The sequence below is a fragment of the Phyllostomus hastatus genome, unplaced genomic scaffold, assembly GCF_019186645.2.
Source record: "Phyllostomus hastatus isolate PE091 unplaced genomic scaffold, TTU_PhHast_1.1 phas_contig_148, whole genome shotgun sequence".
Classification (NCBI taxonomy): domain Eukaryota; kingdom Metazoa; phylum Chordata; class Mammalia; order Chiroptera; family Phyllostomidae; genus Phyllostomus; species Phyllostomus hastatus.
Genome location: NW_025333607.1, coordinates 5,797,024 through 5,821,342, shown reverse-complemented (window position 1 = coordinate 5,821,342; position 24,319 = coordinate 5,797,024). Strand labels below are relative to the sequence as shown.

Sequence of the window (24,319 nt, the reverse complement as noted above, 5' to 3'; positions counted from 1 at the left end):
CCGGCAGATGACGGTGTTTCCGTTCCAGAGACACCCTCTCTATGACATCTAAAGATCTGCAGAAATAGTCCCTGTTTTTAAAAAATTTATTTATTTTTAAAATATTTTATTTATTTATTTTTAGAGAGTGGAAGGGAGGGAGAAAGGGAGAGAAACATCAATATGTTGTTGCCTCTCGTGTGCCCCCTACTGGGGACCTGGCCTGCAACCCAGGCATGTGCCCTGACTGGGAATTGAACCAGCGACCCTTTGATTCCTAGGCTGGCACTCAACTGCTGAGCCATACCTGCCAGGGCATATCCATCTTTTTTTTTAATCAAAAGTATATTTATTTTTTTACATTGAGCATTATTTTGTATTAGTCTCAGGTGTACAGCACAGTGGTTAGACAATCATATATTTACACAAGTGTCCCCTGGTATTTCCAGGACCCACCTGGCACTGTACCTGGTTATTACAGTATTATTACCCGCATTCCCTATGCTGTACTTTACATCCCTGTGACTAAATTGTAGCTGCCAATTTGTACTTCCTACTCCCTTTACCTTTTCCACGCAGCCTCCTGACCCCACCCCCCACAACCATCAGTCTGTTCTCTATCTGTGAGTTTGTTTCTGTTTAGTGTGTTCATTTACTATTGCTATTATTTTTTAGATTCCACATATAAGTGAAATGATATGGTATTTGTGTTTCTCTGACTTATTTCACTTAGCATGATAAGGTCCACCGTGCTGTCGCAAACAGTAAGGTATCATTCTTTTTTTTGACCAAGGACGATCATTGTGTGTATGTTCCCAGCTTCTTTTATCCGCTCCTCTGCTGATGGCGCTTGGGTTGCTCCCATAGCGTGGCTGTCGTAGGTGATACTAAAGTGAACACGGGTACATGTATTTTGGATTTTGTCAGACATATACCCAGAAGTGGAGTTGCTGGGCCACAGGCGGTTCCATTTTAAATTTTGTGAGGAAACTCTGAACAGAAGCATCCCGTCTTTAACCTTCGTCACCCGGCGTAGGACAGCGTGCCCACTGCACAGGAACCCAGTGCATTTCCTGGCACAAACACGGAGACACAAGATAGCCAATAGCAAGCTTTCTGCGGACAGAAGGGGCTGCACACAGTAGGTGCCCAGTGGATTTGACCCCCATGATCCGCTGTACAGGGAAGCTATTATCATCACCCTCTTCCTCCTCAAAAGTGAAGAGGGTGCAGTTCAGACGGCTTTGGTAAGTCCAAGGATGCACGGCCAGAAAAAGGAGAAATTGCGTCTGGAGCGGTGGTTGTCTGTCTGTCTCCCAGCGGGTGCTGAGTCCTGCCTGTCGCTCTCGGCTGCCCCTGTTGGACAGAGAGCAAGGGACTCGGTCAAGGGTGTGGGTGCACAGGACCGGAAGCCAGGAGGAAGCAGAAGGTTATAATCTTGCCGAGAGCCGTGACTGGCTGGTGGGAGCAGCTGCAGGCACTGCCGACCCCTCCCCTCTCTCACTGCTCTCTGTGTGGCCGGGGGCTGGTCACTGAGCCTCCGTGACACGGTCTCCTCATTGATAAAGCTGTAGCGATAATGCCCACGGTGAGAGGAGAGTGTGGTAAAAACGATCGGGTCCGCGGTACAGTAAATTCTCAGTTCGTATGAGTTTCTTTTACTCTTACCCATTTGACATTTTCACTATTTCTGCTGTTATTTGCCTTTAAGCACATGGAACTCAGAGTAACAGGCCTTAAAATAAATGTCTAAGTCGTGTGGTGTGTTACAATGAGTAAGCATTTTTAAAGATGATTCAGAGAAACCCAGGAATACGAGCCAGGCTCTTTTTTCAATAGCTGCTGCTCTAGCTGAGAAAAGCTGAGCGAGGGACTTTCTGCCAAGGTCTCTAAAACCGTCAGGGCCGCTGCACTGCAGTGCTAGGTGGGCTCATGTGTTTCAAGTGCCACGCGAAGACTCAGGAAGTGGGAGAGTCGCTTCCACCGTTCAGCTCCTGCACTGGTGGTCGGAGCCTCGGTGGAGCGTGCGTGTCCCCTGCTCTGTGTGGGACGCACATCTGTTTATGGCTGTGTCCCTGGCACTCAAGCACAGCCCATGGTGCATAGGAGGTGAAGTTAATAATGTTTGTCCCTTTTCTGAATGAATGCATGCAGTGGGTTAGAAGTGAAGGGACACAAAGCACAGCACGTATGAGGGCCAGTGACTCGTTTTCTTTTTGAAGACACGCGGAGGTGGTGAGGCCCAGCGGAGGTACAAATGAGAACGTGCAGCGTCACGCTTCTGCTCGGTGAGCCCTGAGGTGCACACGCGTGTGGCAGCCACGGTCTGGCCTTGTGGCAGGAGCTTCTGGGGGAGGGGGGCGGTTACCTCACGCCTTGGGCCGTCAGAAGCTGTAGGTGGCTGCTTCTCTGCAGAGAGACGCCCTTGACCGTTAATGAATGGATGGGGTTTCTTTCAAACACAGTACAGGTCTGCTCTGTCCAAGGGCTACTGCAGGTTGACTGTGTCAAAATATTGAAGGAAATTCAAGCAGTTACTGAGTGCACATGGTAGAAAACATTTCTACTACAGTTATAAAGTACAGGATGTGCTCAGAAAACTTAGAAAAGATTGGCTGAAAGAAGTCATCCTATCACCCAGAGATAAGACCTGATAGAATTGCTGGATATTTTCCCATCATCTATTTTGTACACATTATTTATCCATTTAATCCTCACCTGAGGACATTTCTTCACTGCGTTCTTAGAGAGAGAGGAGGGGGAGAGAGAAGCATCGATTGCTTGCCTCCTGTACACATCAGACTGGGGATCGTATGCACCCGGGACAGGGATCGAACCCACAACCCAGGCATGTGCCGTGACTGGGAATTGAACCCGCAATTCGGTTACGGGACGATGTTCCAACCAGCTGGGCCACACTGACCAGGGTGCACATTGTTTCTATGTCAGTTGGTTCATAAGACACATGTGACCATGATGCCTGCTTTAACAATAGCAGTGCAGAGTGAACATGTTCCATGTATGTACCGCTCCTTCGACCCAGTTTTGGTGGCTGTGCCCTCTCCTCAGGGGCCTGTGCCGTGGTTTACTGTTCTCGTCTTCACTTTGGGCCACAGTTGCAGAGTTTTCAGTTTCTGTCCCTTAAGAAAAAACGTGGCATTGTTGTAACTAATCTTTGTGTGCATCTGTGATTATTTACATACAACGAATTTCTAGAAGTGGGGCTGTAAGATTCAAAGTTGTATTATATGTTAAGTCTAATTCTTACTTCCTGTGTTCACCAAGGAATGATGCTTAATGTAAACTTTTGCCAGTTTATTGGGTGAAAAATGATCCCTTCTGTTGCCTGCATTTGCACTGAAAACCATCTTCACTGATAAAAAGGGCTACAAATGAACCCTTGGCAGTTCCTTCTTTTGAACTTCTGATAGATGAGCTCTTGCCTCCTTGATCTGCTAGAACTCTTGAAATTAGTGAGATTTCCTTTTTTTCTATCACAGCTTGTCATTGGCCTTTTAACTGTAGTTGCGGTGTTTTCTTTGACATGGTTTCCTTGACTGGTTGACATAGTTTTGCCTAGGGAACAGTTTTTTCCATCCCACTGCGTGGAGTTAGAAATCAAATACTTTAAGGATGAATTTCTCATCCTTGGATGATAGTTACCTACGAAACTTCTGCAGAGCAACCCCCCGGCTCTGGTGAGGGCTCCAGCCTGAACCGCATTTCGCCGGCGTGACTTCCGTCTAGCAGGCCAGTTCCTGCCAGAATAAGAGAGAGTCAAACAGGCTTGAAGCAGTTTTGACAGTTTTCTAGCGAAATATTTCTGAGAAGCCCTGACCTCAGCACCGGCAAACCAGTCATGCCTCTTCTTCATCTTCATCTCCACGGCCAAGGTCAGCCCTGGAATCGGGCTCTGTCGGGACGGTCAGCGCGGGGCTGTCCACTCACATGTAATGCAGGCCACAGCCGTGATCTCAAGTGATCTAGCAGCCATGTTGAAAAAAAAAAGGAGCCTGTAAAAGTAGTTTAAAATATATTTAATTCAGCTCAATATAAAAAAATACTCCAATGTGGAACGACCATGAAATATCATTAGTGAGACGTTCTGTACTCTGTTTTCTTACTGGATTTTTACAGCCTGGTGTGTTTTAACTTTCAGCGCATGCAGTAGCCACGCGTGACTAGGGGCCGCGGGAGTGGGTGGTACAGGGCCAGCAGTAGCAGACTGGCTCTGAGAAAAAGCCAAAGTCCCAACAGATGGTCATTAAAACAGAGACTTACCTGAGGGACCTCACCCCTGTGACCCTCCTACAGACCAGGACAGCTGGGGACCCCTCTGTGAAATTCCTTTCTCTTCCCGTTCTTGGAGACCAGAGAGTTTCAGCGTCTCCGTATCTGTACCCACATCTGTTTTATTTCCAGGGCGGGCGGCGAGGACGCCCCAGCTCCACTCGGAGTGGAGCCCCCAGCTCAGGACCCCCTGGGTGTGGCCATCACCAGGCGGGACTGGCTTCTTCAAGAAAAGCAGCAACTGCAGGTAAGCAGGTGGGGAATATTCGAGAAGTGGGAAGCGTTTTTCTCATCCCTCTAAGCCAAAGGCGGTGAGGTGGCTCTTCGCTGGGGTAGTGATTAGCGCTTGGCTGTCCCCGGCGCGTGCAAAGGGCAGGCCTGGTGGAGACACCGGGCGGGCGTGTGGGAGTCTCATTACAAATGAGGGGCTGGCGCCCGGCAGCCTTCGCACGGGTTTTGACATCCCTCATTACCTTTGAAAGTGCTTCCCGGCCTGCCAGGGCAATTTGTCACCTCTTATCATTGTGACCTTTGGAAGGTTCTTTTCCAGGCAGAAAGAAATCCCTTATGAAATTCCTGTGGAGCCGGACTGTGAGTAGCCGTTGTTAGGAGGCGGAGTAGTGAGCAGGGGCTGAGCGAGGCAGGCGGGTCTGGGAATGACGGGCAGGCATCGTGTGGGAGCTCCAGGTGGCCCCGAGCAGTGGACGGGTCCCCTGGGGCTAGAAACCTAGGACAGCACTGAGCTCAAGCCGAGGCCGTGGGGAGCCCTGGAAGTTGACAGGGCCCCCCGAGAGGCAGGCACAGTGAAGCCAAGTCTGCACCTGCTGGAGCCCGGAGGCCCGGTGGCAGGCTTGGGGAGCAGCGAGGAAACGCGGACTGGAGGCACGCTGACTTCTGGAAGGAGCGGAGGACGGGAGCACCCAGGTCCAAACCCAGGTCCAAACCCAGGCTTCGGCTCTGGTTAGTGCTATGGACCTAGGCAAGTTCATGGGAGCTTGGGCAAGTGGCTGGACAGCCCGCATTCCCAGCCCCTCACGCAGAGTATTCTTGTCGTCTGAGTTGGCCCAGCCGGATGCCTGCGATGGCAGGGGGCAACGGAAGCAGAAGTCCTCACAATTGGAAAGTATTCTCCAGTGAACTGAGCACTTACGTATTCCGGGAGCACCGTCACCTCGTTGGGGCAGCCGGCAGTTATGTAATTATAACTACCTAACTACATACTTAGTATTTTGTAGGTGGTAGGAGCCACAGGGCACAGCCCCAGGTGATGGGGAGCAGGGGATGGGTGGGGTCTGCCGTTGAGGAATGAGGGTGGAGGAAAAGCTTGAAGGAGGCGAGAGGGCAGGCCTTGCAGAGGGCCCAGTGAGAGTGTCCCCAGCAGAGGGAACAGCCGTGTGGAAGCTGCGGCGGGCATGGGCCTCTCGTGTTCCACGGGCGGCCCGGAGGCCAGGTGGGGAGAAGAGAGAGAAGTTCATAGATGCAGGGGCCTTCTGGGGTCTTGCGGGCCTTTGTAGGGACTTGGGCTTTTCTCTGATTGGAGTGGGGGACCACTGGACTCCTGTGTTAAGCCCAGGGTGTAGTGCCACTGTGGAAAGCGGTTGGTGGTTCTTCAGCAAATTGAAAGTAGAACCACCACGTGACCCAGCAGATCCACTTCTGGGTCTGTGCCCAGAATTCAAAGCAGGGACTCAGAGAGGTGTGTTCATAGCAGCATCATTCACGATAGCCGAAAGGTGGAGCAGCCCAAGCGTCTACCATCAGATAAATGGACGGAGAAAAGGCGGTCCATCCGTACAGTGGAATGTTACGCAGCCTTAAACAGGAAGGACGTTCTGACACGCTACAACATGGATGAACCTTGGGGACATTATGCTGAGTGAAACGAGCCAGTCAGAAACGGACAAGTACCGTGTGGTTCCACTTCCATGAGGTGCCTAGAAGAGTCAGATTCACAGAGGCAGGCAGTACAATGGTGTGTGTAGGGCTGGGGAGGGGGAACGGAGAGGTGGTGTTTGATGGGAGCGGGGTTTCCATTTTGCAAGATCAAGGCGTTCCGGAGATGGACGGTGGTGACGGTTATGCAACAATGTGAATGCCATTGACCTGGACACTTACAAATGGCTAAGATGGTAAATTTCACGTTCAATGTATTTTACCACAGTTTAAAAAACTGAAAAAACAAAAAGAAAGAAAACAATAGGGTAAGGGAAGTCAAAGGGGGAAGTGGGAAGGAAGTTAGTTGGGAGGCATATCAATAATACTCCTACTTTCTTTTCTTTTTTTTTTAATCCTCACCCAAGGACATGCTTATTGCTTTTTTAGAGAGGGGAGAAGGGAGAGAGAGAGAGGGAGCTAAGCATCGATGTGAGGGAGAAACATCGATCAGTTGCCACTCGCACGTGCCCCGACCGGGGGCCAGGGGACCAAACCCGTAACCTAGGCATATGCCCCGGCCTTTCGGTTTACAGGATGACACTCCAGCCCACTGAGCCGCACCGGCCAGAGTGTGGCACCGGCCAGGGTGTGTTTCTTTCTTCTCAGCGCGTCTTGGTGGGAGATCCTCAGTAGTTCTTCTGTCTCCCCACCCCGCAGTGGGAAGTAGGGTCAGGAGGTAGACGTTGTAAGTGATCTAACCTTGGGGTTGAGAGAACATGGGCAGGAGATGGGGGGACCCCCAGGATCAGAGCTGTGCTCTTATCAGCCAGAAACCACACTGCACCCGGCTCAGGAGGATGCTAATGAAAAGAGTCTCGTTTCAAATGTGGGAGCCCGGGGGCAGCGAGATGCCATCTTATCTGCCGTAACTGGTACACACACTGGGTGTGCAGCTACCTGCTGCTCCTTTTAATCGTTGACCTCGAGACCGGATAACACTCTCTGAAGTCCTTGGATTTTGGTTTGCGATGTTAGCGGGAATTAAATATATTTAATGTTTTTATGAACTCGAGGCGGCCTCATACGATCTGTAGCATCTCATTAGTCTCTCAATCCTGTGGACCCAACACGCCAGGATTTCCACTCTTATTTTTTTGCACGCTAACTTTTCACGTTTGGGGACAACCCAGCCGAAGATTGGTAGCGTTTCTTTTGTGATCTGTGACTTGCGTGGCCTGTGTAGCTCGTATCTGGGGTGCGTGGCATTTGCTGCCCTGTGTTCTCGCTCTTCCACTTTAAGTAAATCGTTTGTATTTTTTTGCTGGGTTCTTCTAAGACAAACTGTGGGCTCACCCCTGTAGTTACTTAGTGCTCGGGAGGGAATGCTTTTGTTTATGCCAACTAATCAGAAATAGAAAGCTGGCGTGCTTTTTCCAGTTCAGCAAACCTCCCCAAGTCTGCCAGCCGCAGAAGGGGGACGGCACGGGTTCTGTGCACGAGGAGGACTCGCCTTCAAACGACCTGTCAGCAGAGCCGTCTGCCGCCCGCAGGGCTAATTTACAAAATCTGGTCTCTCCTTTCTCTGCAGAAAGAAATCGCAGCCCTCCAAGCCCGGATGTCTATGCTGGAAGCGAAAGATCAACAGCTGAGAAGGGAGATAGACTTGCAGGAGCAGCTTCTCCGGTGGCAGGGCTGTGACCTGAGTCCCCTGATGGGCCGGCTGTCCCCCAGCGAGCTGCAGGAGGTCCGTGACGCTGTGCAGGACACCCTGGCCTTAGCCAACCAGATCCCCCTCCCTGCAGGACCCCCCGAAAGCATAAGGAGGTACTGGTGATTTCCTAACTGGTGTTGAATGGCTCACCTCCTTGACCTGTTGTTTACGGAGTTGATTTTGTCTGCTGTCCCATGTATAAAATATTTCCCAAGCAGAGCTGCATTTTTTTTTCCAGGGGAATCACTATCAGTATTTTGAGCAGGGAAGGTCTCCACTGTGTGGGGCAGTCCTGAGCATGCGCGATGTTTTACATCCTGGCCATGCAGCCCACCGAATGCCAGTGTCCCTCTGCATTGTGTTAAATACGCGTCCCATTTCCAAACACCCCTTTCATGGAGCTCAGTTGGGTAGAGATTCCGATGCCAACCTTTGCTGAGGATGGTCATCTGCAGCGAGGTGAACTGGGCCTCTTGTCAAGGGAGGGGCTGTCCATCAGGAGGAGGAGATCCGGCAATGACAGTGTTTTCAGCTGGAAGAAAGCTTGGTTATTAATGAGAGCTGGCATCTGTTGGGGGCTTACTGTGTGCTGGGAGCAGCGCTAAGCTCCACTGTATGCGTTGCTTCTCTCGCAATGTCCATGTTACAGAAGAAGGAAAGGAAGGAAGGTCAATACTTTGCCCAAAGTCCCAGTGAATAAGACGCAAAACTGACACTTAAACTCCCGTGCGCTAATTCAGAGTCTTGTTTCTTGTCCACTTAACCTGGAATGAACATTGTCCGTGTGTTCCGGGTGGTGGGCTGTCTACAAGATTCCTTTCTACCTCTCGCCATTCAGGAGATCGTAATCTTGTTTTGGGGAAAGACAGAACTTACGCTGACACACGTCAGCCGACAGGTGAGCCGTTCCGGAATGCACATGCAGCTGGGCAGCAAGGGCCGGAAGGGCTGTGGCCGCAGAGCGTTGGGTGGGAAGGGAGTGTTCTGCTCAGTTATCCCACTGAAGAACGCACTTGATCAGATTCACAGATCAGGTTCCGGTTGAGAATGTGGACCCTGGGCTGGAATCCTCATTCAGCCACGTCCTAGCTGGGCACCACTTAATATTTGGGCTACGGGATGAGGATAATACTACCTACCTTGCAGGGCTGTTACCTGGATGAACCAAGTTAATACGAAGAAACATGTTATAACAGATGGTAGCAAGCACTTGGCTGTGCGTACTGCTGTTATTTTTACTATGGGGGTTTCAGTGTCTCGAAGGCCTTCAACCGTCTGTCCCAATGTGTCTCGGACTACTTAGTGGGTGGCTGTCCCCTCCAACACATGCATCACGTCCTCTGTGGCCCGTATTTGCAAGGCACAGATGCTTCTGTGAGTGGCTGAGGACTTCCGCCCACTCCCCTGCCAGCCCCAGGACTTCCCTGCCGAAGTCCAGCTCCACGGCTGCTGCCCACGGAGGCCGGGAGGAGCTCTGGGCTGTTCCCAGATTTCAGCCGATGGAAACAAACCATTGACCTTGGCTTATACGGCCCCTCCTGCATCTTTGAACGTGTCCTTGCACCATGTGCCTGGCCTCTGGGGATCTTTCCTTTTCCTGCTTCCTTATCTCCCTGTGGAAGTCATTCCACACACACACACACACACACACACACACACACACACACACATGCTTATATAACATGTATACTGCAAATGATATATGGTATGTAGTTGTATGTAATATATGCACTATAGTATACATTATATATAATGCATATAGAAGCATGTGTGAAGTTATAAATGCAAATATTTTTATGTGAGGCTTAAAGAGCCTTTTTGGCCCCACCACCCAGCTGCACCCCATTTCATCTCTCCGTTCGCTCCTCGCAGCGCAGAGGTTTGTCAGCCTCCCCCGCATTTCTCCCACAAGCTCTCCCAGGGAGGAAGTTAAGGCTGCCTAACTTAGAGCCCTCGGCAGCATTTCACAAAGCCTCTGAGTTTTGAGCTGAATCCCTGGGAGATTCCCTGCAGGTGTGCCCTGTGCCTGTGCAGAGGGTACCGGCGGCAGAGCCAGGGCTTTCTCACGGGAACCCACGGCGTCCGGAGTGGCCTGGTGGGGTGCACGGGGAAGTCCCTCCATGCCCTGGGGCAGTGTGGGGTGGGTGGGTGCAGGTTCCTATGGGCCAGCTTGCTTTCTTCCACGTAGGGTGGTGAGACGTGGTGCTGGTCTCTGCCACGGTTTGTTACCAGTGGGAAAACCCACCATCGTTATGTGGGTTTTCCGTGTAAGAAAGGAGACACACCTTTTCCAAGCTGGTCGACTGTGGACTCTGAGAAATGGAGCATTTGAAAGCAGATGCCCTGGAGTCTGTGAGATTGTCCGTGTTTTTAACTAATTGCGTGCAATCCCATTAGCTTAGTGTCTGCCATGAGGAATTGGATAGCTTCTCGAAAAGGCTGACCTGGGACACGTGTCCATAGGTGCCCCGTGCAGAACGCATCTTCTGTGCATCAGTAGCTGTCTCTCTCTCTCCCTCGCTCTCTCTCTCTCTCTTTTTTTTAAAATGAGAATAGTGTCTTCTTCGGCCAGATGGAGAGATGCAGACAATTGCAAAACAGGAAAATCTTGAAGTCTTATGAAGACAGGCTACCGGGACTAGTGTTGTGACAAAAAAGTCTGGAGAACAGACCACACAGCATCATAACTGTTCTTACCGTACTCCACACAGATTCCTGCTGGAGGCCGGCTGTGACCTCAGGGCGCTGTCTGGGGAGAAGCCGCTTCTGACTCTGCTCGTTCAGTAGCGTGCAAGGTTGCCCGCTGTCCCCTGAGAGGACACAGCCAACGGGCCTCCTGGGGAGACCCGGCAGGCGCCTGGTTTGAGTCAGGGGGTCCGCTGGGCTTCCACTGGCAGGGTGTGGGCGGAGGGGACCCTGAAGGAGCGTGGCCTGGTCCCAGAGGAACTGCAGGTTCTGTTCATGAAATGAAGGTTGGAACTCGATGGTGCTCCAGGTCCCTTCTGGATCTGGGATATTTTGCATTTTCAGGTTTTGTGGAAGAGGTTAAAATAAAACTGGTTTTAAAAAAATAACAGTGAGGCTGTTCCTAATAGCCCCCAAATTGGTTCCCCCGCAGAGGTCCTTGGGCCAGCTCTGACCCTCCAGGGGCCTGGTGCCCAAGTTCTTCCTTTTCTGAATGCGTCCTTGCTGGTGACTGGCGTGCCGCTAGCGCTCGGACCAGGACCGGACCTGGCGCCGCAGCTGCTGAGCCTAGTTTGGATCTGGACTCCCTCTTGCATCCCCCATTCCCTTTGGAAAATCGTCATCACAGGCAAAGAGAAAAGCTGACCAAACCACATCTTGGAAAAGGAAGGAAGGGGCTGGAAAAGAGGGGAGGAATTTGAAGCTCCCTCCTGTTTGGGGGACAGATGCCACTCACCCCAAGACAGCAGGACCCCGACTTCTGTTGTTTGTTGAGAGTATTTAAAAAATTCAAGTGAGGAATCTCATCTTATGTACAGATGAAAAAAAAAAGACTGTTTTTGTCCTAGAGTAAATTTACTATGATTTAAAACAAAACAAAACAAATGAGGGTGAAAGAGTGGCTATGTATTTTTAAATAATGTATTTTACTATTTTATGAATTTGCTGTGCTTTGTTTTCTTCAATGAGTTTACAACCAGGGTCTATTTTTATTATTTAGGTAGTGATTCTTGCGAGCCTAGTAGTTGGTAGACTCACCCACTCCTCTGCCGTAACTTAGGTACCAGAGTAGTGGTTCTCAGCCAGAGCCCCGTGGATTCCAGAGATGGCGATGATAATCCTCACACAGGTGTAGCTGGTTCAAATACCACGGCCACAGGTCAGCTCTTGGCGTACATGAGGGCGTGTGGCCGAGTTTAGAAGTTTTCCTTCTGGTCCATTTTTGTTTTTATTTTCCATTATTGTCACCTTGAGAAGTGTTCTCTACTTAATTTCCTTGCAATTTGGGGTGTCTTCTGCAACCCTCTCTTCCCTCTCATCACATGTTCTGATTCTGATGTATCCCAAGACGTTTCCTGTTTGTAGATTGTGTTTGTGTTCTTTTAACTTCTCCGACGTTCCTTTAACATGCCAGATGGAACAGCTCCTCACACGGTGAGCTCAGGGTGAAAGCGGGTCCGGCAGGAGGTAGATCAGCTCTGCCCTCGGGGTCTTTCCCAGGGATGCAGGGCACAGCCCCAGGGTGGAAATGCCCGCCCATCGCTGGCTGGGGGGATTCAGTTGGACGGAGCGGAGCGTTCTTCTCCAAGCTGCTGAGGGGTGAGTCATCTCGCCTGTGCTGATTCCTAGGCTGCTGGGCGACCTAGCCAGACCTTGGGCTGCTTTTAGGTCTTTGTGGCGGGCCCTGCGCCGGATACATGGGGGCTGTTCTGGCGAAGGTGTTCACGTGGGCTGCCACCCTCCTTACCACCTCGCACTTCCCTTTTGGCAAATTTCCTCAGCTTCCTCTTTGAGTCCTGGTGATACTGGTGTTTGAACTCCTCGTTCAGGTACTTGTTTAGAAACCTGGATTTTTTTCCGGCTGTTCGTTCATCTTCTTCATCAGTGGCCTATTTTTGCAACCTTGATCCAAACAGAGTGTGTAGATTTTTACCCATGGAAACGTGTTGGGAGAGGAAATGGATGACATCCCCCGGTTTCGGGAATCCGACTGATCTGTCCCTCCGTCAGCAGGTTTGGGGAGTGCCTGAGGGCGACTGAAGTGGGAGCGGCTGCGGCGTGCTTTTGCTGCGCGCTGCTGGTTCGTAGCCAGATGGCAGGTAATTAAAGATGATTCAGAAAAGCATAATTAACCCAAAGTGGGAAGCCAAATCCTTTGGACAAACTTCATAGTTATAGAAAGCACACATGCGTAGAAATTTAGGGGAGACCGTATACATTTAAAAAATTAGTATTAGCCTTGGCTGGTGTAGCTCAGTGGATTGAGCGTGGGCTGCGAACCAAAGTGTCGCAGGTTCAATTCCCAGTCAGGGCACATGCCTGGGTTGCAGGCCACAGCCCCCCAGCAACTGCACATTGATGTTTCTCTCTCTCTTTCTCCCTCCCTTCCCTCTCTAAAAATAAATAAATAAATCTTTTAAAAAATTAGTATTAAACGGAAATGCAGGGAGTTCAGGGTATTTCTTGAGAACACCCAGGAAGCAATGGGGCTTGACTTACTACGTTGTCGGAACTAGGAACTCTGAAGTAGCCTATGGATCCCTGAACAGAATAAACCCAGAGGTGGGAGCATAGCCCCCTTGGGTTATAGCATTTGCCGCTTTAAAGGCAACAAGAGTTTTGTGGGGAAAGACACCGGGGCCCGAGAACTGAAATCTTGTTTGAATGTGTAAGTACATTTGGTTATGGCAGTAGTTGAAAGCGTGGAGCCCACTTGGTTACCAGTCTTTAAGAAATAAGGGAGCAGTAATTGGTTTCTTACTGTATGCAGAGAGGCCTCCTTGGAGAACACAGGGCGAAGCAGAGGGAAGGGGAGGAGGTGTGATCTGAACTCAGGCTGCTCGTGTGTTTGACTCCTGCTTTCCTTTCAGCCTCGTGAGACAACGGAAACCTCTTGCAGGACAAGTGTCTGCGAGTCAGAGTGTTTCTGGCCCACGAGTCCTAGTTTCAGTCTGGAAAGACACTATGTGAGAGGCAGTGGGGATGGGGTGGCTGGGTGGGCCCTAGGAGTCCCAGGCTGGGCCCGGTGCCACGCTAGGGCGGCGAGAACAGAGCCATGGTGTGTGATGGAGCCGGACTAGGTGCCGGCTGTGACCGCACGTCGGGCAGAGTTTCCGGGTGGTACGGGAACTAGCCATGAGGTGTGTGCGTGCATGTGTGCGTGTGTGTACACATGTGCTCCGACTGTCAGCAAACTCGGGAGGTTCTGCAGATCCCGAGACTTCAGTATCATGGCTCTCTTTCTCTGTCCAGGATCCTCACAGAGGCCCCTCGGCCCCGGGAAGCCTCGTTGTCCTCTCTCCTTCTCGCTCTCATTTTTAGGAATACTAACAGGAATTACATGGATGCATTTTATTAAAAAGAGTCTGTGCCCCGGCCAGTGGGGCTCAGTGAGTTGGGCATCGTCCTGCCAATGGAAAGGTCGCCAGTTCGATTCCTGCTAGGGTACAGGCCTGGGGTGCAGGCTCGGTCCCTGGCCCCGGCTGGTGCGAGAGGCCACCGATCAATGCTTCTCTCTCACACCGATGTGTCTCTTCCTCTCTCCCTCCGTTCTCTTCTCATCAGAACCAATGAAAGGAAATAAATAAATGAAAAGAGTCTGTGGTCTTATAAAATATGACACGTCGGGCTCGGTTTGCTGAGCCGGGCGGGCGGAGAAGCTGGGCCGGACCGCGAGGACCGCAGAGTAAGGAGTGTCACATCCTAGTTGGGGTCAGACCCACATCCCCGAAGCGCAGAGCAGGACCCGGCGGGGGTTTGCATCAGTGATGGGATCCAACCCAGAGAAAAGATCAAAGACTGAAAGTCTCAGTGGTTCTCCGGCCCATTTTGCTTTGGTTCTTTGATTTCATCTCCTTTGATTGGGCCAGAGGAAGATGTCAAATACATTTACTCTACCCTTGTTATCACTTCTCGTGCTTTGGATTACTCTAAAATATTTTCTCACTCTCATAAATGTATGGTTATCGGTACGAATGAGTCACTAAATCATTATACTTCGTTCTCTGGGAGATCCCCAAAAGATGAGCTAGCCGTGTGACGAACACGTACGCGTGTGTGTGTGCCTGTCATGCTGTCATGCTCCCGCCCCGCCACTGGACAAGACAGACCGCCCGTGCTGGGCCAAGGTGGCGAGGATGACCGGTGGAGGTGCCGGAGCTCTGCCTGTCCCAAGAGTCAGTGTCCTGGCTTTCCAGCCTGATGGCTTTCACCGCCTCGTGGAACGGTTCTGATGAGTACACGTGCCCTGCTGTGCCTGTACGTGACCATCTGAAGCCTGGAGGAATTCTTGGCGTTTTTGTTGTCCCTGCCCCGTGTATGTCCCGCTGGTGACATGTGACATTATCGGCTGTGAGGAGAGAGGGGTCCAAGGAAGGAAAAAGGCCAAAGAGTTAAAATCTTGCATTTCCTAAAGCTGTCTTTACTGTCATTCTCTGAACCACTAGCCCGGACAGAGGGTTAGAGGCGTGAGCAGTAATTGGCGACGTTGTTAATGTCAACGTATCCTTGCGTCTCCCCTTTTAATTCAAGACCCAAGTGGCGCCTCTGCTGGAGGAGTAGCTGTCGTTTTGCCCTTTATGTCATTTTTACTTTGCTTCAGTAACGGTCTCTCACTCTTAAACTTATTTTTACTAAACAAGACACAGGATGGCATTGGGGTAGAGGGAGGGCAAGGAGAAGGCTATTTGGAGGCAACATTGATATTTTTGTATTTTCCATAGTTTTTTTTTTTCCTTAAATGGGACTCTAGCATAAGGCCACGCACACACAGGCTGGAAGCAGCTGCCAGCAGACGGCGGACTCTCTGCACAACTCGGTTCTGAGGGTGGAAGAACTCTCATTGCTTAGTAAAAATGACAGCAATCAGCCTACATTTCTGCCTCAGTCACTGACGTCACCTGGCACTTTCTAGAACCTGTGTGTTGTTTAGGTTCTCTGCATCTCTACAGATACATTACTATCAGTAAAAGAGTCTTGGATGTAGGACTGGAAGGTTCTTAGAAATAAGCTGGTCTGCCTTGTTCCTTGTGCGGGGGAGGAAACCGGGCTGCTGCCGAAAGTGACTCGTTCAAAGTCTTACCAAAAGTGAGTGGTGTGGTGGTGGCCTTTGCTGAGTATGGTTAACACTCTTATTCGTCAGAGGCCATTTGATCTGCAGAGGCGTGCTCGTCCCTGGAGCAGGTGCCTGGCTGGCGTCCTGGCGTGAATCTGATGCGGAGGGTGGTGGCGGCTGGAGGAGTGGCGGCAAGAGGAAGAAAAACAAGCAGCAGGAGGACACACGGGGAGAGGGGGGTTTCTCTAAGTCCTGGACACAGCGTGCTCCACCCAGGCCTGATTACATGTGTGGCCCGGAGGACCAGCTGAACCGCGCACCTTGTCTTCCCGTCCTGGATCTGTCCTTCACCTGCTGGGTTTTACACGTGGACACCTGGCTTGCACATCCAAGAAATATCCGCACCTTCCAAACAGCTACCGCCCGGGCAGTGCTTGGACCTGGGGGTCTGCTCACTGCAGTGCGGCCCACCCTCGGAGGGCTGGCCGGAGACAAGGCCCTGGCAGGAAGCAGGCTCCCAGCTGTTTGGGAGGCACTCCTGTCTCGGCTCAGCTGCCCGGACCCGCTCTGGGTGGAAAAGTATCTTTGGCCCCACAGACGCGCCACCTGAGAGTAAGGAGGGCCTGGTGCGCAGGGGCAAGGCCTGGCCTCTAATGCCGGGATCGATGGTGGCATTGGGAGTGTGACTGAGAGAGGGTGCTGATTCACGCTTGTCATGAGGCTCTTGGGTTGTGCCTTCCAAAGTGACAGCTTCTGGAGAAACAGGGAGTAGGCAGTGGTGAGCTGCTGTTTGATGGGGCACGGGGTTCTCCAACCCAATGGACACCCGGGGCAGCGTGGTGTTTCTGAGCAAGGCTAGCAAGACGCTCTGCGGGCAGTCACCGGTCCTGAGCTCCCTGAGGTGGCCCTCTGGCTCTGGCCATTCTGGAGGAGGGTCCTTGCAATAGCCTTGCTTTAGCTTGATATTTCTACAAAGCCATCATGTCCGCGTAAGGTCTTGTTCTGAGGCCACCAACGTAGAGAAAAGAGCTGGAGGGGACACAGTGCCAGCCCAGGCCCACCTGTTGTCCATGTGCTGTCTGTGTAGCCCCTTCTTGTCAACCTGCCCAAGGCTTCATTTGTCGAGGGTGAATTTTGTTTGTGTGATTTTAACATCAGGTGGTGAGTGAAGAATAATGCATATTTATAAGTGACGATATTTATTGTAGCGAATATTTTACATAGCTCTAAAATAAAATTCTAATACTCAGTCTGGACACTGACAGCATGTGCCACGTAAGGACACAGCTTCTAGGAGGGGTGGGCTGGTTTTGTGTTTGGAGACCAGACGGCCAGACTGCCTGCCTGGTGGCCACCCACCTGTTCACCCAGCGGGTGACCTGGGGAAGGGGCTCAGACCCCTCTTCGACTGAGTTTTCCTGTCTCAGACTCTAGAAATTCATAGGTAGAAGAATTGAAAATGCTGATCTGTGTAAGGAACACAGAAACACACCTGGGACACACTCAGTACGTGTTTGACACTGTTATTCCCAGGGAGGCTGGTTTGAATGAAGATACTTGTTTGCGTAATCAGGCCTGGTGTGTGTGTTAAAACATTATCTGCCCATTTGTGGAGACAATTTGTGTGTTTCTAGGGCATGCTGTAATTTGATCTGGGGCGTCAGTCCTTACTTGTCGTAACAGTCACGAAAACTTAAAAGAAACACAAGGATTAGTTTTAATCATTGAAACACATGCGACTCTTTTTTTTGTGAACATTCCACTCATCCGATTTGGTGGTTTTCAAGCTGTGTTTCCATTCCTGGAGTTCTGTGCAGCGGCCACGATGTGTTGGGGGCAGTATGGAGGGTTGGGGGTCCCTGTGACATCGTTTTGCCCTGGGCCAGACACCCCACCTCACCCAGAGCAGATCCCCCATTACCTATTATACACAGTGCAGTTCTGGGTAAGATTCTGTTTAGAAGAGCTCCACTACTAACAGGAGCTTGAAAGCCAGCAGCGTGGTGCGTAAATCATCCCTAGTGCTCCCCACCCCCCACCCCTGCTCCCATTCGGAGTCTGCCTCGGGGACATGATTGTGCTAGTATCAGCCCGAGCAAAACATAATGAGGCAGGTAAATCTGCGGCAAAAAGTAATAGGGCATAAATTAAATCAATTAGATATAAATCAGATCAAATAGAAAACAACGCATTCAATTATCCGCATCGCTGCTTCGCCGCTGCAACGTGGGTCTCGGAGAACAGACAGGGTTTCCTTCTGGGGAAGGGCCGCCGCGGGGGAGCCGCGGGGGCCCGTGGGTCGTGTCGGCCCCGGAAGGCGGTGCTCGGCCCGCTGAGTGTCGGGTAAAGATGCTGCCACGCCGGTCAGCTAAGTTTCCAGGGTCAGTGAGTGGACCCACTGCCCATCCGTCTTAATTGTCTTTGTGTGTGGCTGGGAGCGACTATTTATGAGAGACTATGAGATGCTCATACGGAATCAATTTTGTGGTGAGCCGTTCGCTGAGGTTACTGGTTGGACGGATTCCCACGGGCCCGGCGAGGCTTTCGGTCTGGAGGACAGATGGCAGCGATGGCCCGGTGCGGCACCGGTGCAGGCCCGGCCCAGGCATTCCCTCCCCAGCATCTCTGGGGGCGTGGTCTGCGGCCGCTGTCCCTGTGTGCAGCCCCTCAGACTCACCTCCCTCCGGAAGACCCAGTCTCCGTCCAGGGGGTGTCTGGGATTGTCCGGGGGGGATTCCACGTGCTGTTTCCCACTGTCCATCGGGTTCTTGTCCCATCGTGACTCCTGGCCTCAGGAAACTCTGCTGCCACATGCGCTGCTGTTCTTCCCCTCCCTCTCCTGCATCTGGCTGACCTCAGCCCGACGGGGACACCTCCCTCTGCAGAATGCAGGTCTGCAGCAGCGGGATGGCGGTGGTTAGAGCGAACCCACACTGGTTCTGGGGGATTTGCGATTGATACGAGGTTGCTTGTGCTCAGAAATCACAGACTAGCGGAGGTGGTGATATTCAAAGCCAGTTCTTAGCGTTGATGAAGAGCAATATGTCCTCTGCAATCCTGCCGTAGGCTGACTCCCCTGCCCCCAGTACGTACCCCAGAAGACCTGACCTCCCCTTGCTCCTTTTGACCAAGGGACCACCACTCTTCTAGCACCTGTAACTTCTTTTACAGTTTGAGTTCCCATTTGGCAGCCGTGGAGGGCAAGAACCATGTCTTTGTGCTCATGTTTTTAACCTAATAGGTGACCGATAGAAATCGGAGGAGTTGGTAAGCTTGTGGATGGATGGATGAATGACCGTCCCAGGTCAGATGCCCTCGCTGCTCTGCGGCACCAGGCAATAGGAGGCCCAGTCCGTCCTCCCCTCCCTGACCCCCTCCGCTCTCTGCAGGCGCCGGGACCTCACGTCTGGTTTCAGTAGGAGCTGCTTGCTGGCTTGTCCCATGGGTGCTTCCCCCTCCAAACCGTGTCTCAGTGCCGCCCACTTTATTTTCCAGAAAAACCCATTTCTACCTTGTTGCTCTCCTGCTCCAAAGTGGAATGATTTCCCATTCACCATGGGATAAAGCTCAGAAATCCTTCGCTGGCCTTCAGGGCTGACTATGGACTGTCCTTGGTGTTCCTTTGAAAGTGATTTCAATGGTAAATATTCCAAACACAATGGACAATGCAACAAATCTCACTTACCTCCCCCCGCTGTCCCGAGGTTTAACAACCATTAGCTTTTCCCCGTTTATTTTTTCAAGTAAGTAAACATTGCAGATGCAGAAGGACCCCCTACTCCTGCCCTTCCCGCCCCCTCTCCATGAGAAGTCGTCACCCCCTGTTTCCCGTCATCTCTTGCTATTGACTGGGAGCCATTTGATCCAGCTGCATTCATCACCTTATGAAAGTTTCATTCTTCCTCCTCCTTCCTTTGAGGCCCAGTTCTTCCCACCTCTTCCAGTAGCTTTCCCACCAGCCCCACAGTGTCTAAACCTCTGCACAAGTTATGGTCTCCATCACCCACCCAGGGACAATAGTCTGCCTGCGACAGTTGTTACGTAGCAGTTGGAGCCTAGCCCTGGGTGGTTGTCTATTTCCCTAAGAGTGATGTTTGCCTCTTGCCTTACATTCTACCCGATGGTCTGCATGCACTCTTCTCCGTTAGGTAACACTGTTGAGAAAACCATCTGAGTCCGTTTCATGTGCTCATTCATCCTGCAGATACTGACCGAGTGCCTCCTTCCGGGCTCCAGGAGCTGTTTTAAGCCCTGAGGATGCAGGAATGAATGCAACACACAGTTGCTGTGCTTGCGGGACTTACACTCCAAGGGGTGAGGGGAGGAGTTACTCGAATAAGTGAATATGTCAAGGTGACTAGTGCTAAGGGGAGGAAGAGACAGGGGAAGCCTTAAGACAGGGGACCTCCATTTTAGGTGTCCTTTACACGTAAACACGCGTGCCCCCGGTGTGCTCCACCGTGCAGCTTGCACAGGAGGCACTCCGCACACGTGTGTGGGAGGCACAATGTCCCTGCCCCAAGGGATCAAGTTGATTGCCTGCCCACCCGACGCCACCCCGTGTAGACCGCCGTTTTTGGAAGGTGGTTACGGGAAGGTTGACTGGAGTCCTCTGTCGCCAGGAGCACTTCCGGGTCGTTCCTTCACCCTATCTGTAGGGTGGACGTGATAACAGGCTTTAATACTGGCCCAGGTGGAGCCCAGACAGGGGGACGGTCTGCTTCCCGGCAGCACATCAACTCCACGGTCACGTGGAGTTGGTGCATGGCATCGTCTTTCCTGCAGTTCTTCAGCCACTGGACTGAGGCTGGTCCAGTTCCCCAGGGTTCATCTGTGTGGGGGTGGGATTGAACTGTGATGCCAAGAAGACCGATGTCCTCTCTCTAATTCTTCCAGCCTCCAGGAAAGGATAAAACCGCTCACTCTGTCCCTTAAAGAGATTACTGCGAAGGTAAGTGTGCCCGTTTTCTAAAGAAATCTCTGAAGTTGTCTTTTGACTTCATTTCATGTGTGGCTCAGAGAATGTGTGGGCTCTGGAAGGATTGCAGACTTTGCAAAATCATTCATTCCGCAGCCAAGCGCCGGGCCAGAGGGCCAGAGGGCCAGGGCCCCGGGCGGCTCCTGTGGGCAGGGCCTGGCTCTCGGTCCTGCCGGAATCCATGGTCTGGCCTTAGCTTCAGAGGGAGCAGTCAGTGAGGGGGCGGGACACTGACCGCTGCTGTGCACGGTCAAACAAATGCCTTTGTTCAGAAAGCCTTTTGGGGTAGGATTGTCGCGGGAAATCAGTGCTTTTTCTTCCTGGAGGGTGGGGTTCAGGCCCCTCACATCCGGAAACGGGGTAGCAGGTGTTGTTTTATAAAAGTTTTCAGATTGAGCTCAGGGTCGTTTTGCCTGTTTCCCCTGCCGTTCACACTCCACATCAGGCTTGCTCTGTGTAGAAAGAGAGCAGGTCTTCACCACGCCCTGAGAAAGCGCAGGCAACCCACTCACACAGCTGTGTCCTGGTTGGCTAGGACGACCACGGTTTACAGAGCAGAGCCCTTCCCTGCAGAGACAGGTGTGCCCGGCCGAGTGATCGACAGACTGAGAAGGAGGAGCAGTTACTCTCTGGAGCTGTCCCTGAACGTGGGGCAGAGGGCTGGGTGTGAATCACGGACTATTTGCGTTGGGCCTGGGAGCCAGGGGTGGTTATACGATGGTCGCAAGGTGAAAAGAACAGGTTTCTGAGCAGAGCGTGAAGCCGACGAGAGTCCTCTGGCCTGGAAGGAAATCTCGCTTGCTCTCGGTGCCCCGGGAACGAGACCAGGAGGGCCTGCCAGGGGTCTCGCGGGGCACACAGCTAAGCTGAGATTGGGGCTGAGCTGGCAAAAGTCTCCACGGTTACTCTGGCCCTTCTCCCAGTGTCTGTGTCTGATCCATTTCTGGAAATGGCATTAACTGATTTTGCCAAAAACCACACCACACCACAGCAGCTTGACGAGCTACTATGTGGAAAGGAGGGCCTCCCGTCAGGGTTCAGTCTCATCCACACAAGGGCATTGGGCCCAGGGACCCGGATGCTGGAGAGAAGGTCCCAGGAATGTCGGCCCAGAGGAGGGCTGGAGGGGCCCGCCTGAGTCCCCAGGCAGAACCCCGGTAAAGGGCTTTCCTCCCAGGCTCCCCCCCCCCCAGTGGGGTGGAGCCCTCCCCGCCCCCACGGGGGCCAGCCTGATGGACAGCAGGGGCCAGGGAGGCCGGCTGGCCTTACCACCTTTGCCGTGCGAAGCAGGAGCGGAGGCATTAGAAAGCAGACCTGAACTTCCGCCTACACAGTCACGGCGAGGTCACCCTCCAGGATCCATGCCCTGCCAGCGTCTGCCACCGTGACCTCCGACCTCCGAGGAACCCAGGGAGGTGGGGATGGGCGGGTGGCAGAAGCACCCCCTCCTCTGTGTTTCCAGCTGTGAACACAGGCCGTACCAGTGTGCTCTGACTTCTGCGTGGAAGTGAAACGCGGGAGGGCTCTCGGGTGTGAGTTTGTTGTCGCTGGGTGCCATGTGCATGGGTCTGGGTCGCCACAGTGAGTGTGCAGGTGTCACCATATGTAACACAGGTGGTGTTTGTACGCGAGTTTCTCATTTGATTCGTCCTACGTGCACACGCACGCACGCACGCACGCATTTGCGCAGGATCTGGGACAGGGGGATGACCTCCCACGCCGGTTAGAGCTGCTGGGTTTGCCCCAGCGCCGGAAGTGGCTGGCTCTGTGCGCACGCCTTCCCTAATGCACCTGAAAAACCTCTAATCCCCTCGCTTTTCCATGCGATCAAGGAACTCACGTCTCAGATTAAAATGTAAACGTAAGAGCTCCATTGATAATGAGTTCCCGAGGGTCCAATTTTATTTGGAAGTAAAAAGGAGATGCACATTTCCTGGGGGGTGCATGCGTGTGTGTATGCAGGTAAGTGTGTATGCAGGCAAATACGTGTGTGGTGAGGGGCATCATTAGTCTACAGAGAACTGAAACGAAACTAGACCCGGTCACACAAGGTAACTTTCCTTCTGCTCCGGACTGGACCTGGTGACCTGGAGGCGGAAGTCACAGCTGGGCAGCGTTTTCTTGGCTCCATGGATGAGCGTCAGAGAGCTGGCGATCTTTCCATTCCTCCCTCAGGGGGGATAGACCCTTCCCACCACTCACTGCGCTTCTTCCACCCCCGTGGGTTCCCCAAACCAAAGGTGAATTAAGGGATAAACGAGATGGAGGAAATAGCTGGAAGTGGATGGGGTATCTGGAGAGCGGTAGCTCTTAGATTAGACCCAGCAGTGCCGGGAAGAATGTACTTTGCCGTTGAAAAAGGTTCAGAGAGCTTGTTTCTTGTTAACAGCAACAGCCCGAAGGGTAGGTGTGCTGCACAAAGGGGAAACTGGCCCAGTTGTGATTGATGAACAAATACCATTCAATAAAGTCAGAAATATTGGATGTTCCCTGGCTGAGACAGAGGGGTGATGGCCGGTGTTGTGGAGTCAACATGAATGTCCTCGGCCTTCGATGACTTTGTTAGATGCAGGGGAGGGGGAGTGTCCGTCACCGGGCGTGGAGGCTGGCCTGAGACTCCACCCTGGGGGGACGGTGACCAGAGCATCGTCCGTCTAACTGCCAGTTCTGGCATCCCGACAGACCCCAGGGCCGCTAGCAGTCTGGACCTGCGGGGGCTCGGCTCTGCTGGTGCAGCTTCGTTGCCGTGGCCACACGCCATGGCTGTCGTCTCGAGAGAGCACTTCACGAAGAGGTGTGGGCACTCGCAGCTGCTGGCGGGACAAGACCCTGTCCCAGGCCGCGGGAGGAGCGGTGCAGCGTTTCAGGCCGGACGGCGAGCTCTTCTTAGGGTCTAAGAACAACCTCAATTCCAGTCTGCGATAAGCAAAATGCTTCACGTTGATGGTATTCAGCGAGATCCAGGTTCTTCTGGGAAAATTAAATGTATTTTCTCTGGGCTCTGTGAACCAAAATGGGTTGATTTCAGTCGTTGAATGGAATCCTGTATTTTCAGCAAGAAAAGAGGGACGTGGCCAGGGAGCACCCGTTGTGGGTCGCCCCCGAACACCCCATAGTTATCACCCAACTGCGCTGTGTGCTTTTGTGGAACTGGAAGTTTTTCCAAGTAGCTCATTAATCTGAGTGTCGACATGAACTGGACGTGAAGTTTTTGTCTGAAACAGAAAAGAAAAATTTGTGATGTTTTGGTTTCAAACAAAATAAAAGACAACCTCAGGCATTTGGAGAAAAGAAATCGAGATTTCAAATGTGTGCTGTTTTTGAGAAAGCAAAGAAAAATGCACAAAGTGCTTGGAGCGTCCCGGAAAAATAAGTGATACAACCTGCAAATCTCACTGAGATCTGCTGGTCTGATTTTCGAATCTGACTCACCAGCAAGTACCTGGCCTCCAAGTTCCTCCAGACAGTGCCTCCCGGGACTCTGCTGGGCCCGCCACGCTGCCCTTCGTCTCAAGGCTGCGCCCCTGTGCCTGCTGCCTCCCGCGTGCCAGACGCAGGACCGAGTCCCGGCGCACACGGAGCTTGTGCCCCGGCAGGGAGACGAGAGGAATAACAAAGGAATACGAACAAATAACGTGTCAGTGCGGGAGGAAGCAATGGGAAAACATGAAGCAGAGTAAAAAAGCAGGAGGGGAGGGAGGGGGTGCGTTTTTTTTTCCATCCTCACCTGAGGGTATATTTTTGTTAA

At 52.2% G+C, this 24,319-nt stretch overlaps 1 protein-coding gene across 5 annotated transcripts in view; it reads left to right on the top strand.

The window, feature by feature from the left end:
- DISC1 (DISC1 scaffold protein) overlaps positions 1 to 24,319 on the top strand; it is a 262,910-nt gene that overhangs the window by 81,596 nt on the left and 156,995 nt on the right. For 3 of the 5 annotated variants that reach the window (XM_045817186.1, XM_045817193.1, XM_045817210.1), the window contains exons 5-7: positions 4,402 to 4,516; positions 7,733 to 7,968; positions 20,490 to 20,544. In XM_045817186.1, coding sequence (XP_045673142.1) covers positions 4,402 to 4,516; positions 7,733 to 7,968; positions 20,490 to 20,544 — 406 coding nt within the window. The remainder of the gene's footprint in view (positions 1 to 4,401; positions 4,517 to 7,732; positions 7,969 to 20,489; positions 20,545 to 24,319) is intronic. The other 2 variants (XM_045817218.1, XM_045817203.1) reach the window with 2 other exon arrangements.